At 51.8% G+C, this 14,463-nt stretch overlaps 1 protein-coding gene across 1 annotated transcript in view; it reads left to right on the forward strand.

The window, feature by feature from the left end:
• Nucleotides 1-5,200, forward strand: part of DCLK2 (doublecortin like kinase 2) — a 161,977-nt gene extending 156,777 nt beyond the window's left edge. Inside the window, exons 13-16 of the mRNA XM_007469899.1 lie at nucleotides 253-349; nucleotides 1,216-1,296; nucleotides 2,437-2,553; nucleotides 5,183-5,200. Coding sequence (XP_007469961.1) covers nucleotides 253-349; nucleotides 1,216-1,296; nucleotides 2,437-2,553; nucleotides 5,183-5,200 — 313 coding nt within the window. The remainder of the gene's footprint in view (nucleotides 1-252; nucleotides 350-1,215; nucleotides 1,297-2,436; nucleotides 2,554-5,182) is intronic.
• Nucleotides 5,201-14,463: the final 9,263 nt, after the last annotated feature.

Genomic DNA, 14,463 nt, shown 5'->3' on the forward strand with positions numbered 1-14,463 from the left:
CCCCTCCCTCTGCCCCCCGTCTCTCCTCATCTCTCCCCCAACACACACACCTCCCTCATGGCCCATGGAAATGTTCTTCGGTTCTTTGTCTAAAAGGGAGAGTGTCATCCCAAATGCAGTTGAGATCCACAGGCTGAGCTATGAAATGCCCAAGCCAGAGAGTGGACTTCTCCCTGCCTCTTCCCATGAGCATTTTGTTAAAAACTGTATGGTGACTCTGACTCTTTCTCTCTTTCTCCATCACTGACTTAGTGAGAACAATCTCCAGGAAGATCTCTTCGACCAGATCTTGGCTGGGAAGCTAGAGTTTCCGGCCCCCTACTGGGACAACATCACGGACTCAGCCAAGGTACCCATCCAGGCCTGTTTCTAGGGGTTGTGTCGTGTTGAGGGTCCTCACCCATTGTGTGGGGCTGTAGCAGCTCTTGGTGTTGAGCTCCGTGTCTGTCTTGACTTTTTTTTTTTCTTGTTTCTTTTTTTTTATGGTACGCGGGACTCTCACTGTTGTGGCCTCTCCTGTTGCGGAGCACAGGCTCCGGACGCGCAGGCCCAGCGGCCATGGCTCACGGGCCCAGCCGCTCCACGGCGTGTGGGATCTTCCCAGACCGGGGCACGAACCCGCGTCCCCTGCATCGGCAGGTGGACTCTCAACCCCTGCGCCAACAGGGAAGCCCTGTCTTGACTTTTAATGTGTGGTTCTTCATTAAGTTCCTTCCTCAGTGTGGTCTCTGAAATACTTAACCAAATTCTGAAAGCTGGACTGGCTGTCTTCCCAGTTTGCCGCTACCGTCCTCCAGAGCTCCTCTAAGCCCTAAACGTTTGTTCTTTCATTTATTCAAGAAATGTGTTACGGACACCCGTCAGACTATAGGGGTGGATTTGTGAGACCTGCTGAATTGCCAAAAGGAGCAGCACTGCAGTTCTGCGCTGTGGAATGATGACAATGGCCGGAACTCTTAGGAGAGAACATCTTGGGTTTAATGTAGATTCGGGAGAGACCTCTTCCTCTCTCAGTGCCGCTGACACGAGGCAGCTGTGTCTGCGTAATTGCCTCCTAGGCACGGGCAGTGGAGGTGATAATAGCTTTTGCATTCAAACAGCTGAGCAGCTGTGTTGGCTGTTCTTTGAAGTACTTGGTGCAAACTCAAGATTTCTGTGTTGATGCTGGAATTACCCCCTTTCGCCTGCTCTATCATCTTCTTTATTTCTTTCCAGGAATTAATCAGTCAAATGCTTCAGGTAAACGTTGAAGCGCGGTGCACTGCGGGACAGATCCTGAGTCACCCCTGGGTATCAGTAAGTACCCACGTCCCCGGGGAACCAACATCTCTGTGTCCTGTGGCCAACAGCGTGCTTCCTCGCCAGGGCTTTTGCACAGGCAAAGTTCTGCATCCAAGTTCCGTGGAGGATTAAATGTCTGTTTTCTCTAATGAGCAAGTAGCATGAAGGCAGTTCTCTGGGAGAAAGCGGTTGGCAACAGGATCCCGCTCTGTGAGTGACCTGGCACGTCACTGTCCCTTCCTGGGCCTCAGTTTCCTTGTCTGTGAGAAGAAGGGTTTGGCCAGGATGTTCTCTAAGGAGCTTTTTCTGTCATCCTGGGGTTTGAGAGTTTTTAGGATTTGCCCAGAGATGAGCCTGTGTCAGACCCTGGTCTCTGTCTTCATGGCTCGTGGTCCCAGGAGCACTCCTGCTGCAGGTGGCATGGCCGGGACGCGGTCCTGCCAGAGTCAGGCAGAGGATGTGTGACGTTGCCTGGAATTTCTCTGAGCTTGGGCAGTGGCTCTGGGCTCGTGGTAAACATGATCCACGAAATGGCAACAGCAGGAGAGGCTGCATCCCCCTCAGTCCTGGAGGCTCTGGGACAGTGACGTTAATTCAGGGGCTTTTGCTGACTTTGGCTCCCCAGGCACCTCTGCCACCCACTGTCCCACACATCCCGACCTTTCCGTTCAAACTCTCTGGGTCCTGCTAAGTGACTTGGCTCTTGGGCCAAGTAGCTGAGATGCCACATTTTTTAAATGAGCGATCAGGACTAACAGCTGCCTGCATTCTTGATTAAAATGATAAACTGTTCATTAATTTTGATGTTTCCGTGGGAGGGCTCTATACTAAATTAGGTGGCATTTGTGCTGCGGGGGGAGGGTCTCAGAACCCTGTAGAATGTCCTTGTGCCACTGGGACCTCTGCCCTCTCTTCGGCCCCCTTCAGACCTAAGGAGGGAGGTGAATGGCAGAGGGTCTTTCCGAGGGCAGGGGACTGGTGAATAATGGTAATCATTTCTAATTACTTCACTTAGATTGTTGTTCCCCCGACCTTGTGGCTCAGATGGGCCCATTTAGGAGGAGATGGTGGTGGTGACGGCTGGTGTGTGACTGCTGAGGAAGAGACAACATAGACGTGAGAATCAAAGGCAGTGTATTTGATTCTTTCCTGTAGGACGATGCCTCCCAGGAGAATAATATGCAGGCTGAAGTAACAGGTAAACTCAAACAGCACTTTAATAACGCGCTCCCCAAACAGAACAGCACCACCACCGGGGTCTCCGTTATCATGGTAAGTAGAACGGGTGGTTCTGCCCTTGGGCAGCTGCAGCGTCTGGCTGACAGCTTGGCCAACATCGAATCTTATCAAGTCAGCCACCAGGCGCTTCCCTCACGCGGCCGTGGGCGCTGTCGTGTTCCTCTCCACTTCAGGAATGGCTTGGCACGTGAAGGGCACCCTTTGGCCGGCTCCCAGGTCTTGGGTCCTGGGATCAGAGGTTGCGCAGGTCCCAGCAAGGCCAGGCTGATGGGCCCCTGGCCGGGGCGTCCCAGCCTCTTCTCCTGGGCTTGGTGGCCTCCAGCCAGCTGCTTCTGTCTCATCTCTGCTTTGCCGTCTAGAGAGCAGTTCCCAAGCCCCGGTGGGACTTAACAGCAAAAGGAAGTGACTCCCTGACTACTCAAGGCCTCAGAAATAGATTATTTGAGCTTTGAATGATTCTTTGGAACTTGGGATAGGAAACAGCCAGAGTTAAGCAAATTCCATTTAAAAAAGTCAGTGTTTTGTGGTTTTTAAAAGTTCAGAAGAATGAAAAAAATATATTAGTTTTTTCAGGGTTGGTAAAATTTTATGAGAAGTCAGTAACAGTGATCCCCATATTTTTTCAAATCTTCCTTCTTCCAAAATGTTTTTAAAAAGGCAGCTTTACCTAAATCCACAAACACAGCAGATGAAAAGTGGCATTAAAGTAAGTTCAGCAAATGGGAGAAGGCAGAAAAAATAAAACTGAGCCAGAAGTGTGGCGTGCACCCTCCCACCAGCTGTCCAGACCCAAGTCCTCGCCCAAGTGGGGCCGTGAAACTGGCGTGTCTGCACCTGCTCCGGTGCCGTGTGTAGAGCACGGGTCCTCGGCGTGATCTCCGTCCCGCGCACAGGATCAGGGAGCCGTGGCCAGGAGTCAGGCTTTCTCCGGAGGGGGGGGCCTGAGCTGGGTCTCGGCCACCCCAGTACTGCGGGGATCTGCGGAGCCGGACAGCTCCGTCACCCTGACCTCAGGACAGGCCCTCACCCTCTGGAAAGGCTCCGTGTCCTACCGACTGGGAGGAAAACAGTTGCTTATTCTCAGGGCGCACCGTAGCCTCGGAAGCTTCCCAGCGAGGACGCGGGTCCAGACAGAGGCAGAGAGAAGCCCCGCCCCCTCGTGAGTGCGGGAGGCGGGCTGCTCCTGGAGCCTCCACCACCGTCCTGGCACCGACGCACCGTCCTCTTCCCCCGGGGTGGGCGGCGGCGGCGGCGCTCCCCGCTCCAGCCCCCAGGCCAGGCTTGCAGGCTGATGTGCTGCCGGACTCGCAAGTGGGGGTGATGATGGACTCCGGGCCGAAAGAGCAGGAAGGCCTCTTGAGCTGTGGTTTTCCTGGCATCTCAGCAGTGTTCTGCTGAGAGCCTGAGAAAGTCAGAGTTGTCACAGAGCGTCAGCTTAAACCCTTTGCAAAGAACCATCTTGACTGAGCATGAGAAAGTTCTCAGGCGGTTCACCCTTGAGAGCAAGGCTGCCGGCTGGGGTAAGGGGTCACCGCCCTGCCTCCGGCTGCGTTGTTAGGCAGCTTCTGGGGAAATTTACAAAAAATTAAAATTTAAAAAATTTAAAATTTAAAAATGCGCCCAGGGCTTACGGCAGCTCCCCCCTCATTCCCTGGGTCACCCGTCAACTCACGGCCCAGATGGGAATGGATGGCCCAAGGCCTGTGGCCCACCAAAGTTCTGGAATGATCAGCCCTTTTGCCTTTTGGCCCAGTATAGGCTCTGTTCTGGTTAAGGACGTTTAGGTTCTCTCAGACAGAAACTACATCTCACGGTTTACAAATGGCATTTTTCCATTTGCTGATGGATTTCAACTGTTAAATTTCAAACTCCTGAGCTTTAACTGGGTGTTTGTGTGAATGAACAACGCTTTATTGTGATTCCAGCGGTGATTGTGAAAAGTGTGTGTTCCCGTGTGTGTTCAGTGTCATCTTGGGCATGTTGGCAGGGTTCCATCTAACCCCGCATTCTGTACACAACTCCACAGCTCGTTAGCTCTGGGGAGGTGCTGATGACGTCATCACGCTCACTGCCTACGGGGGAATCAGTAGAGCCTGCCTCTGGGGGTACCAGTTCTCCATGGCCAAAAGGCTGGCCTGTGAATTCTGGCTTGTCCCCCAGAGCAGCGGTGAGCAGGCCTCCACAGGGATGTCATGCTCATCCTTCCCCGCCCGAGGACCTGGCGTGGTTGCGTCCGGGCAGCTTGCAAGGCTTCTGTGTCGTCTGCCTCGCTCTCTTCACCAGTACTGTGTGTCTTTGTGTCCTGTCCTTGGGAACAGTTTCAAATGTTTTCTTAAAAATCATTATTCACAAACGACTCTCCCTGGTATTTATATGTTCTCATAACTGGGGTATGTGAGGCTTATGTGGTTTCCTAGAGATACAAATAGCAGTGGAAACAGGGTATAAATGTTCCGAGGCGGAGCCCTCAGGAACGGCTGTGTCGCTCCCAGACGGAACCTTGCTCTCCGCTGCCACCCCTAGTGTTCTCTCTGCCTTGGCCCCCCACACCCCGCCAAAGGATTGGAGCCTGAGGCTCTGGTGAGAAAATGATAGGGTAGGAATGGTAAATAACGGTGCAAGAAAGTCAAGTTGATGCTGTTGTCTGCATTTTGTTTGACAGTTTGATTTGACAGTTTGAGAGACACTTCAGAGTTTCACTCTGTACCCCGTTGAGACTCTGGGGACCCTGGAGCAGAATTCTGGTATTCAACATGCTATGCTTCATCAGAGCCGCCTCTAATTGTCACCCCTCTTAAATCTGCATGCTTCTCTTGGACTTTGACACCAGCATCCAGCTCTCAGCTCCTCATGGGTGCAGGTCTCCTGTACCTACTGACACCCGTTTCAGCCAAATGCAGCCTTGGAAACTTTACTTAAAACTTCTCGCCTTGCCACGTTGCCTTCCTTCCCAGACCGGAAGCTGGCGAGTGCACGGGAGAACTCCAGTCGTTCTCCGGCTAAAGGCTGTTTTTCACTTAGTTCTGAAAAAGCATCTTTTTGTGAATGAGCGTAAGATGGGAACCTTTGTGAAGGCTTTTGTTCTCTTTCTGCAAATACATTTCCAAAGATGCATTTTTATCAGTAAGACAGTGTAGGGTCAGCTAGGCTTTGGGATAGGAGAACGCGATTGGATAGGATTTTGGTTTAAGACGGGCCTGTGGTTTCAGAATGCACTTGCATTTGCTCTGGCTTATCCTTAGATGCTTAAGAAAGGACCGTGCACCTGCAGAGGGGGCTCACCACCTCGCCCAGAAGAGGCCATCTCGTGGTGGGAAAGGGAATTATAAGAAACCCCTTCTCACTGCATTTTGTAGCCTTGTAGCTGACTGGAGAAAGGATGGATTCAAAAAGAGTGCTTCCCCACTCGGGGATTATGCTTCTTTCAGGGGGGAAGTTGGGAAGGATTTGGGCTTAAGATAGACAAAACTGTTTCGACTGTGTTGCTTCTGTTGAAAGTAAGTCTAGTTTCTGTCCCTGCTTCTCTCCTCCCTCCTCTTGCCTCTCACGCCGCCTGCATTGCTTTCCTCTGACTAGGTCCCAGGCGATGGTATGTACTAACTGCACAGCAGTGCTTCCTTCCGCTGCACACATGCGTCTTCTTGACGGGAAGGGAAGAGGAGAAATAACTGCGGGACTGTTGCTTTCTTCTACCCAGGGGAAGTTTTATGGTAGAAAAAAGTGAATGCCACCTCTCCCCGCTTTCAGTGTTTTCACTGAGGGGTGGCCTGGCCTCTGCTCATACTGGGAGCTTGGAAGCTTGTTAAGGAGCGATGCTGAGTTTCTGATTTGGCTTGTCCGCAGTTACCTCTTCTCCAGGTAAAGGAAATCGTCCTTGGCAATCCCTGAGCATCCAGCCCGAGCTGGAAAGGGCCTGTGGAGGGCATCTGTCTTCCAGTTGACACCAAAGGCCCAAAGGCAGCTGCCCAAGTCTGTCCTAGGAAGCCCCATTGTTCATATTTTCTCCAGACTTTTTTTTTTTTTTTCCTTCCAGTCAGAGTACTGGAAGAATCAGTGGTGCATTTCCCCCTCAAGGTGGTTAGACCACAGAAGGACTTCTGGTCCACGTGCCTTGTAGCTAAAGGTGCCTGAGAACCGAAAGCTCCGCACGTTTGGAAAACCCAGTGAGAGGGCCGCTGGCCGGGCCTGCCTGGCCCAGCAGAAGTCCGCAAGCCCACTCAGAGGAGGAGGAAGGCAGGTCAGGGCCAACCTCCCAGGCTAGGGTCAGGAGGTGAGACGACTTCTGCGCCCCTGGAGCATGGGAGCAGGTTAAAGCCCTTGGGGGTGTGACAGCATAAGACACCCGCACAAAGAAGAGAAGAGCAGGGAGGAGATGGTGGAGGATGGAAAGATGGGTAATGCAGCACCATCGATTCCCAGGGCTTCCATAGGTTATGGAGCACCGGCGTGTTGGGGGTGGGTGGGAGGTGCTTACTGCAGATGACCTGTGAGTACTCTTCGAATCCCCGACGGGAAACCTTTAGAAGAGTTAGCTGTCAGGGACCTCGCATTCTTATGGGGTTTGCTTCTTGTCCGGGACTCTTCTGGGCTCAGGGGCGCAGGGAGAAGTGCCCCGAACCCAGGCAGCTGGGAGCTGGAGCCGGGGAGGATCTGCCCAGGCCGCGTCCAGGGCAGTAGGAGCAGAGGCCGCGGCGCCGGGGACGGGCTGGCCCTTGGGCCGCCGTCGGGGGCAGCCGGGCGTTACTTCTCCTCTACTGTTCCCGCCGTGCATGCTCTGCGCGCCCTGCTCGCGGTGCCGGGACCGAGGCGGCGGGCTAACTGTCTCCTGATCTCTTCTCAGAACACGGCTCTAGATAAGGAGGGCCAGATCTTCGGCAGCAAGCTCGGCGCAGACGGTAGCCGGCCCGGCCTGGAGCCCGCTGCCCCGGAGCCCCCTGCGTCCCCGGAGTCGCCCCCGCGCTCTCCTGCCGCCGCCGCCGCCGCCGCCGCCGCCGCCGCGGAGTGCGAGCGGGTGGGGACCTGGCGCCGCCACCGCGACTGACCGGCCGCCCCCGCCGCCCGCATCGCTGCCCGCACCGCGCATCGCATCGCCGGGATGGAGAGCGCGCGCCTCCAGGGCCACCGCTTCCCGCGCGCTCCGCTCGGGTCCTGGAGGGGCCTGTGCGCGTCGCCTTCGGGGACAGGTTCTCGGAGTGGCTTCGTTTAAATTCTCTGTCTTCTCAGTTCAGTGGACATTTGACGGCGTCACCAAGAGAATGTGCAACTTTTATCTGACATTGAGCGCATTTTTATAGAAACACTTTGGGTGCACCAAGATCTCTCTCTTATTTAAGTAAACTCAGGAGGGCTCCCTTTTTCTTACAAGCAACTCAGAACTGCATCTGTCCCTTTGTGGGCGCCCTTCCTCTGCTGACGGGGGTCGGGGGCTGGCTTCCCGCGCAAGGCTCGGAGCCCGAGCGGACACGCTGGTCCCGGTACTCCGCCCAGCCTCGGGGGTCGTCTAGGACGACACTGGCTCTGGACTTGTGCGCAGACCGCAGGGAACGCTGTTTCTTCCCTCGAAGTTGTGTTTCCCCGACTCTTCCCACAACCGTATTAGAAAATGCTGACGACCTTGTCCTTGGGGCTTTTTAACGAGAGGCGTGGTGCATGCCGCGTCGCCGGGGCGCTTCGTTCTCCAGGTCCGGCTGCGGGCAGAGCAGGACCAACCAGCGGCCCCAGGAGCCGCCGGAGCCTCCCTTCTCCATCTGCTTTTCATCTGCAGCGGCGGCAACAACCCCCAGGAAGCGCGGGGCACAGTTGGGACTGGGCGGGAAGGTGCCTGCAGACATCCTCTGTTACTAACCTTCTGGAAGGCTGCTGGCAGTTTTTCCTTTTTTTCCACCACCCTGCTCTTTTTAATGATTGTATATAATCAGTGAATTTGTTTTACCTGCTCATCTTCTAAACGGGTGGGCCTGTAGTTCATTCTCATTGTTAGACTTTTGCCACCTACAAGTGTATCCAATAAACTTTTCCTTCTTGAGAAATAGCCGTCAGGGTGGGTAGAGGTTCCTGCGTGGTGGTTTTGCAAAGAGTGTGTGGTCAAAGCAACACCTCCCCGGCCCAGGTTCTGGTTGGTGCCGGTGTTTGTTTTTGTCTCGGGGTCGCAATGGGGAAGAGAGGTGCTTGGGAAGAACACACGGAGGTGCACCTGGAAGTGTGTTTGATTACAGGTGCAGAAACTCACAAAAGCTCAAAAACAAATTGAGATTATTAGTGTACAACAGAGGACTTCGATGGAACCAGAGACAGGAAGGTCAGGCTTTATAGGAAATGGGGAGCTGGGGTAGCTCTTCTCGTCTGTGTCTGTCTCAGAGACTGTGCCGTCTCCTGTCTCTGCTTCTTTCATTGCGTTTTGGCTCTTGGTTTTCTGTTCCCTCGTAATGTCTGCTTGCCTGGGCTCTGGCTTAGCCTGCAACTGCTTCTGTCCCCAGCTTCGCAAGGCTGTACAGCTCCACGGCTTGAAACCATATCTTTCAGCTCTGGTTCTCTTCGTTCACATTGCTGTGTGATGATTTCTCTCTGGGCTGGTGCTGACCTGTGATCCAATCCAGAGGCAGGTGACAGAATGCAGATGGGCCTCCTGGGCGCACAGCTCCAGTGGGTGCAGGCTTCAAGAGAGGGTAGTGATGGGCAGGTCCAGAACATCCTGCCTGTCGCTCTTCTCACTGGTTAAAGAGCAAGCTTTTTCATAGCTTCCAACAGAAAAATGTTTGTTAATGGAAGCGAAGAGCTAATGTAAAAGAAAGAGGAGAAAAATGAGGATAGTGAAAATGAAAATGGAAGAATGATGGAGCGAGGCCTTTAGTGTACTGATCGGAGCCTGAAACTCGACCCCATCTCTCAAACTGCAAGGTTCAAAGACATTTGCTAAAGACTTAAGAAAATAAATGGCCAGGGCAGTGCCAGTCACTGGCGACAGGAGCTGGAGCACCTTCTGTCCCGCACATGCTCCCATGTTCTGTGGCACCCTTGGGTGGCCTGGAGACAGGAGTAGGCTGAGCTGGGTGTGGCAACGTGGCCTAGCAGTGGCCAAACAGTTCTTTAGTAATTAATCCCACAAACACCTAGAGCGTTAAGCGGTGGTAAAGGAACAAGCCCAGAAGTCAGGTGACATAACCCGGGTCATAGAACTGGCAGGAGACAGAGCCATGATGTGGTTTCAGATTCCACAGACATCAAACCTGTGCTCATTTGAAGGCAGCCTGTTGTCCAGGGTAAATCAAGGCCTGGACATGAGTGGTCATCTAGATGAAGATCCTAAATAAAGGCTCCGACACCACAAGCAAATTGTTCATTCACCCGCACATTTAGCAAACGTTATTGAGCTCTTATTCTGGTCTCAGGATCCAAATTAAATAGAGGTCCTTTATTGCTGGGTTCCTCCACTCCCGCACTGAGAGAGAGGCATGTGCTTGGTTTATGTTCATCCCCTTATTCCAGCAGGGGAGCCATGTCTACAGAAGTTGACCTTTGAATAGAGCAAGGGAAGCAGTGACCTGCCAAAGCCATCGCGGGCCGCCTGCTGGGCCCAGCCAAGAGTCAGCGGGAGTCTGTCTCTCTTTCTTCAAAAAGGTTGCCGTGACGTGAAAGTACATGGAATATACAGATGGAAGCATTTGGCGTAACTCCCCCAGAATATCTGCATGAATAAGATTGTGAAACATGAATCAGGAGATGGGGGATGGTTCAGAACAGATAAACCATATTGAAGGAAGAGTGCTGGGTAGTGATGCTGTCTTGGAGGAGGACTTTCAGGGCAGTTTGCCATCCCATGGAAATACAATGTAAGCCACATAATTTAACATTTTCTGGTACCATATTAAAAAAACCTAAAAAGGAGCAGGTGAAATTATAGTATAGTTTATTTAACCCAATATATCTAAATACATCCCTTTAAAGTATTATTTCAACATGTGATCAATGTAAAAAAAAAATCATTGGGATACTTTACCTTATTTCTTTGTCCTAAGTCTTTGAAACCTGGTGTGTATTGACATGTATGGCACATCTCAGGTTGGACCAGGCACATTTCAAGCGTTTAATAGCCTCGTGTTGCTCCACCTGCCAAGCTGGACAGCGCAGCTCTAAAGAAAGGACACAGCACTCAGTTTCCTTGTTTTGTTTAGTTTTGCATATGATGTGTATGACAATGCAGAAAAAACCCTTATCCACTGTTTTAAATGGAATGGACTGATTTAAGACGATCTCAGCAGGTTAGAGCACTGATCCAAACCTGAGATGTGAAATCAAAGCGTGAAGTCCTGTGATTCAGTGGCCAAGGCCTTGGTGTTCACCGCTTCACGGGAAGGATCTGGGAGGGGAGAAGTGCAAAGAGCTCCACGTCATTAGGCGCAAACAGAACTGCTTAAACGTTAGCATAACCTTAAACTGCATCCTGAAAAGTCCGTGCAGATCGTGGGCAGCATGAGTCGAGCCTCCCAGGTACGGCTCTGCGCTGGGGCCTCGGGGTATGTGGTGCAGATGAAGCAACTGTCGCCCGAAAGAAGGCAGCCAGGGTGGTGAGGGGTTTAAAGCCCTGGGAGCCAAGGACGGGTGGAGAAGCAGTCAGGTGTTGCTTAGGAAAACCCAGAGGCACCTCCGCCTGATGTGTGGCTTCACAGTGAACTGCTCTGTGGCAGGGGGTGCAGACTTCTTTTGGGCGCTCTGGGTGGTGGCCCAAGGTCAGTGGGTAGGAGACATGAGGGTCAGGTGTGAACGCAGTGTCGCAGGAGCAACCCAGTGACAATTTGCTGCTTTCTAAAGGAGCGATTGTCTAGTTCTGGGAAATGCCTAGGTGCTAAATGATAACAAAGGCTCATAGTTTACAGAGTTATCTCACACTGTCTTGTTTGAGCCACACCACAGCCCTGAGAGAACAGCTAACATCCCTGTTCAGCAAATGAGGAAACTCAGATGGGTCTCGAGCTGACGGAGCCTGGACATGCCTCTCCCCGCCACGGGGCAGGTGTCCTGGGAGCTGCTGTGCCCCTCCAGGTGGTCAGGGATGCTTTAGGGGTAGCGTCTGTGTCCTAAGGTGGAGGTGGGATGGGCTGGGGAGGACACCTGACAAAGTGGTAGAAAATGGAGGCGGCTAATAAGTTCCCAGGGCAGGGGCGTGTGAGTTCTGTTAGATGAAGGAAGGCAGTAGTCTCTCTGAGGGAGGCAGATGTGTGCAACTTTGGTTAGTCTTGGCCAATGGATTTTAAGGGGCTATTTTATGATAAAACCCGCAGCCTTGAACTCAGTGGGGGTGTGTTACCATCATCAAGCAGCTGAGCGGAAGAAGAAGGTATTTGGTACAGAGACTGACCTGCTAGTGCCATACTCCTCAAACAGGAGCCTCCTTCATTTGGGGCAGGGCTGGCAGCATGGCCTTTGGCGGTCAGGAGGGTTTCAGCCCGAGTTTGATGGTGTGAGGCTGGGCACCTGCCTGTGCTGGCACTAAGGTCAAGCCTGGGGAGTGTCTCTCAGCTGATCCAAGTCTGAAGCTGCAGCACAGCCAGCTGCTTCTGCCAGGCTCCCCCAGAATCTTGGTTTTGGCAAGGAAAAATATTCCTGAACTTGAGACAGGAAAATGATTCACTGCTTGTTTCTGGCACATGACTGCCGTGGAATTCAGAGGAACATTTGTAGGTCACCTGCTTCCCTTGCCTGCAGGTCAGACCACCCTGTTCTCTAGAAAGAAGGATGTGAGGCCCTCTGGTTTGAGCAATCTGCATTTCTGGCTCAGAGAGGCAGGGCAGGGAGTGACGCGTCAGTGTCATTCATCGTAGCCTTGGGCTTTTATATGGTGATCATGTGATTTGGGGGACCCAGGAAATGCATCACGGACTCTACTTTTCATATCTATTGAAAAGAAAGATCCAAAAGAGGTTTCTCCCACTCATCTGAGAGAAAATAGAAGAGGTAGAATTTAAATTTTTTTTTTTTAATTTTACTTTTTTGATTTGCTACTTTATGGTCTTTGCCTTCCCAGCTTCCTTGCTTTTCCCTGCAGTGATAACTTGCGATGCCTATAGAATTAACATCATTACACTTTTTGCTACAAAAAAGGGAGGTAGCAAGGCTGACTGCTCTCCTAGTTGAAGTAGAAAACACTTTCCTCCGTCTGTGGTGGGGCAGAAATAGCCAAGTGGAGGCACGGGCGTATTTGTGGATATGCATGGTTTATGCAGACTTTCAGATTCACGTCCTCCTCCTCTCTGCTCTGGCCTAATGTGGTGTCACGTGATGATGTGAGGCTGTGGTGCTAGCTGCTCCTCCATCATCCAATGCACACCGGAAAGTGGCAAAGCTGCTCCATCAAGCTCAGTGTGGGATCCTTCGAACTGTTTAAAGACATTTCTGCTTCCTGATGTGGAAGGAATCTGTCCCGGGGCTGCTGGGCTCTTCAGCAGTGATGGAGAGGGGGTGGGGCTGCTGCAGGAAGGAGAACCAAACCAGGTCAGAGCTCCTGAAACCGTGTCTGGTAAAAACGTATCAAAGATCCCTAGTGAAAATCTCTCCCGTGAAAGTCCTATCTTGGTGGATCTAAACTGTCATGTGCCATTTAAATTCAGTTATATTTGCAGAAAAAGGTGCAAAGTGGATGTGTGGTCTGTCTGCATCCAGATTCCCTGGCTGTCTGCCAACTTGACCCACGGGACCTCTGCCGTCTCTCTGCCCCTCCGACAGCGAGGTGGGAGGACGCACGGCCCCAGATGTGCGGTCAGGCCCCTGGCTGGGCTCTGCTCTCAGAGCTGAATGGGAATGGGCAGCCTGGTGGTAAGCTACCGACCTCATGTGCTACACCTGGCTTCCGTGGGTCCCAGGCAGGGGACCATCCCGCATGCTGACAAGCAGAACTGAAGTGTGGGGTTATCTCAAGGCAGAATTGTTCCTTTTCATTCGATTCATTTATTGGAACATTTATTTGTGGCTGTTTGGTCCACTTTGGGAACAAGCTTGTCCTGAGTGGACTGTCCACCAGTTTGCACCCGTGTGCCTGTCAGGTTTTCATGTTCTCTCTGCTCTAAGCCCTCATATGCTTTCTCCTAGAGATCCAGTGGTATTTCTTAAATTAGAGCCTCACGGACTTGACTGATGATGTTTCCGTCAGAATCCACACCATCGGTGAGGGAAACCTTACTTTCCCGAGGCAGTGCATTTTAACACTCAGCACTCTCAGCCGCACCACCTACTGAATGTGCCGCCGTGGTTCCTGGCTGTTGTAGGTCATCCCGTCTCATCCCAAGCCACCTCAGTTTTGACTTTTTCCCCTAATTGGTTTATATTTATTCGAAGTAGCTTTTTTTAAAGGAGTGAAAATTGGATAAAATAAGTGAATGTTGAGTAAACCCTAACATATACAGTACTAAACAGAGTCTACCCCTAAGAAGCCCTGTGTTGATGCCAGCGGGATTCGTTTTATGAGTAGATACAGTCAGCCCTTGGCAGCCGCAGGTTCTACGTCCACGGTTGGTGGAAGCCACGGGTGTGGGGGGCTGGCTGTAGTTGTGTGTTGATGCCAGTTGTAAGGTATTAAGTGTCAGTGGATTTTCCACAGTTGTAAGTTGTAAACAATAAAGGCGGTAGAGGCACCGATTTTCTTCTTGGGCTCCAAGAGGAAGCTGCTTCATGAACTTTGCTTCAGGCTTGTTGAAATAGGTAGTTGAAGTATCATATGCCTGGCATATGACTTAGAGTCAAAGACATACCCAAGTTACTGGTAAATGAATATCCTCACTGGTACTAACCTGTGATATCACACTTCGGGAACTTTGGGGAAAGTGGTAGAAGAAAATTAGGAATAGCTAAGATGTACTTCCCCTCTCCCACATTTTACCATCTATTGTTTTGTTAATGGTTTATAAAACAACAGTGGATTTTAGACAGAACAGTGTATAAAGTTCCTTTGGT

Source organism: Lipotes vexillifer, unplaced genomic scaffold, assembly GCF_000442215.2.
Source record: "Lipotes vexillifer unplaced genomic scaffold, Lipotes_vexillifer_v1.1 scaffold755, whole genome shotgun sequence".
NCBI classification, from domain to species: Eukaryota; Metazoa; Chordata; class Mammalia; order Artiodactyla; family Lipotidae; genus Lipotes; species Lipotes vexillifer.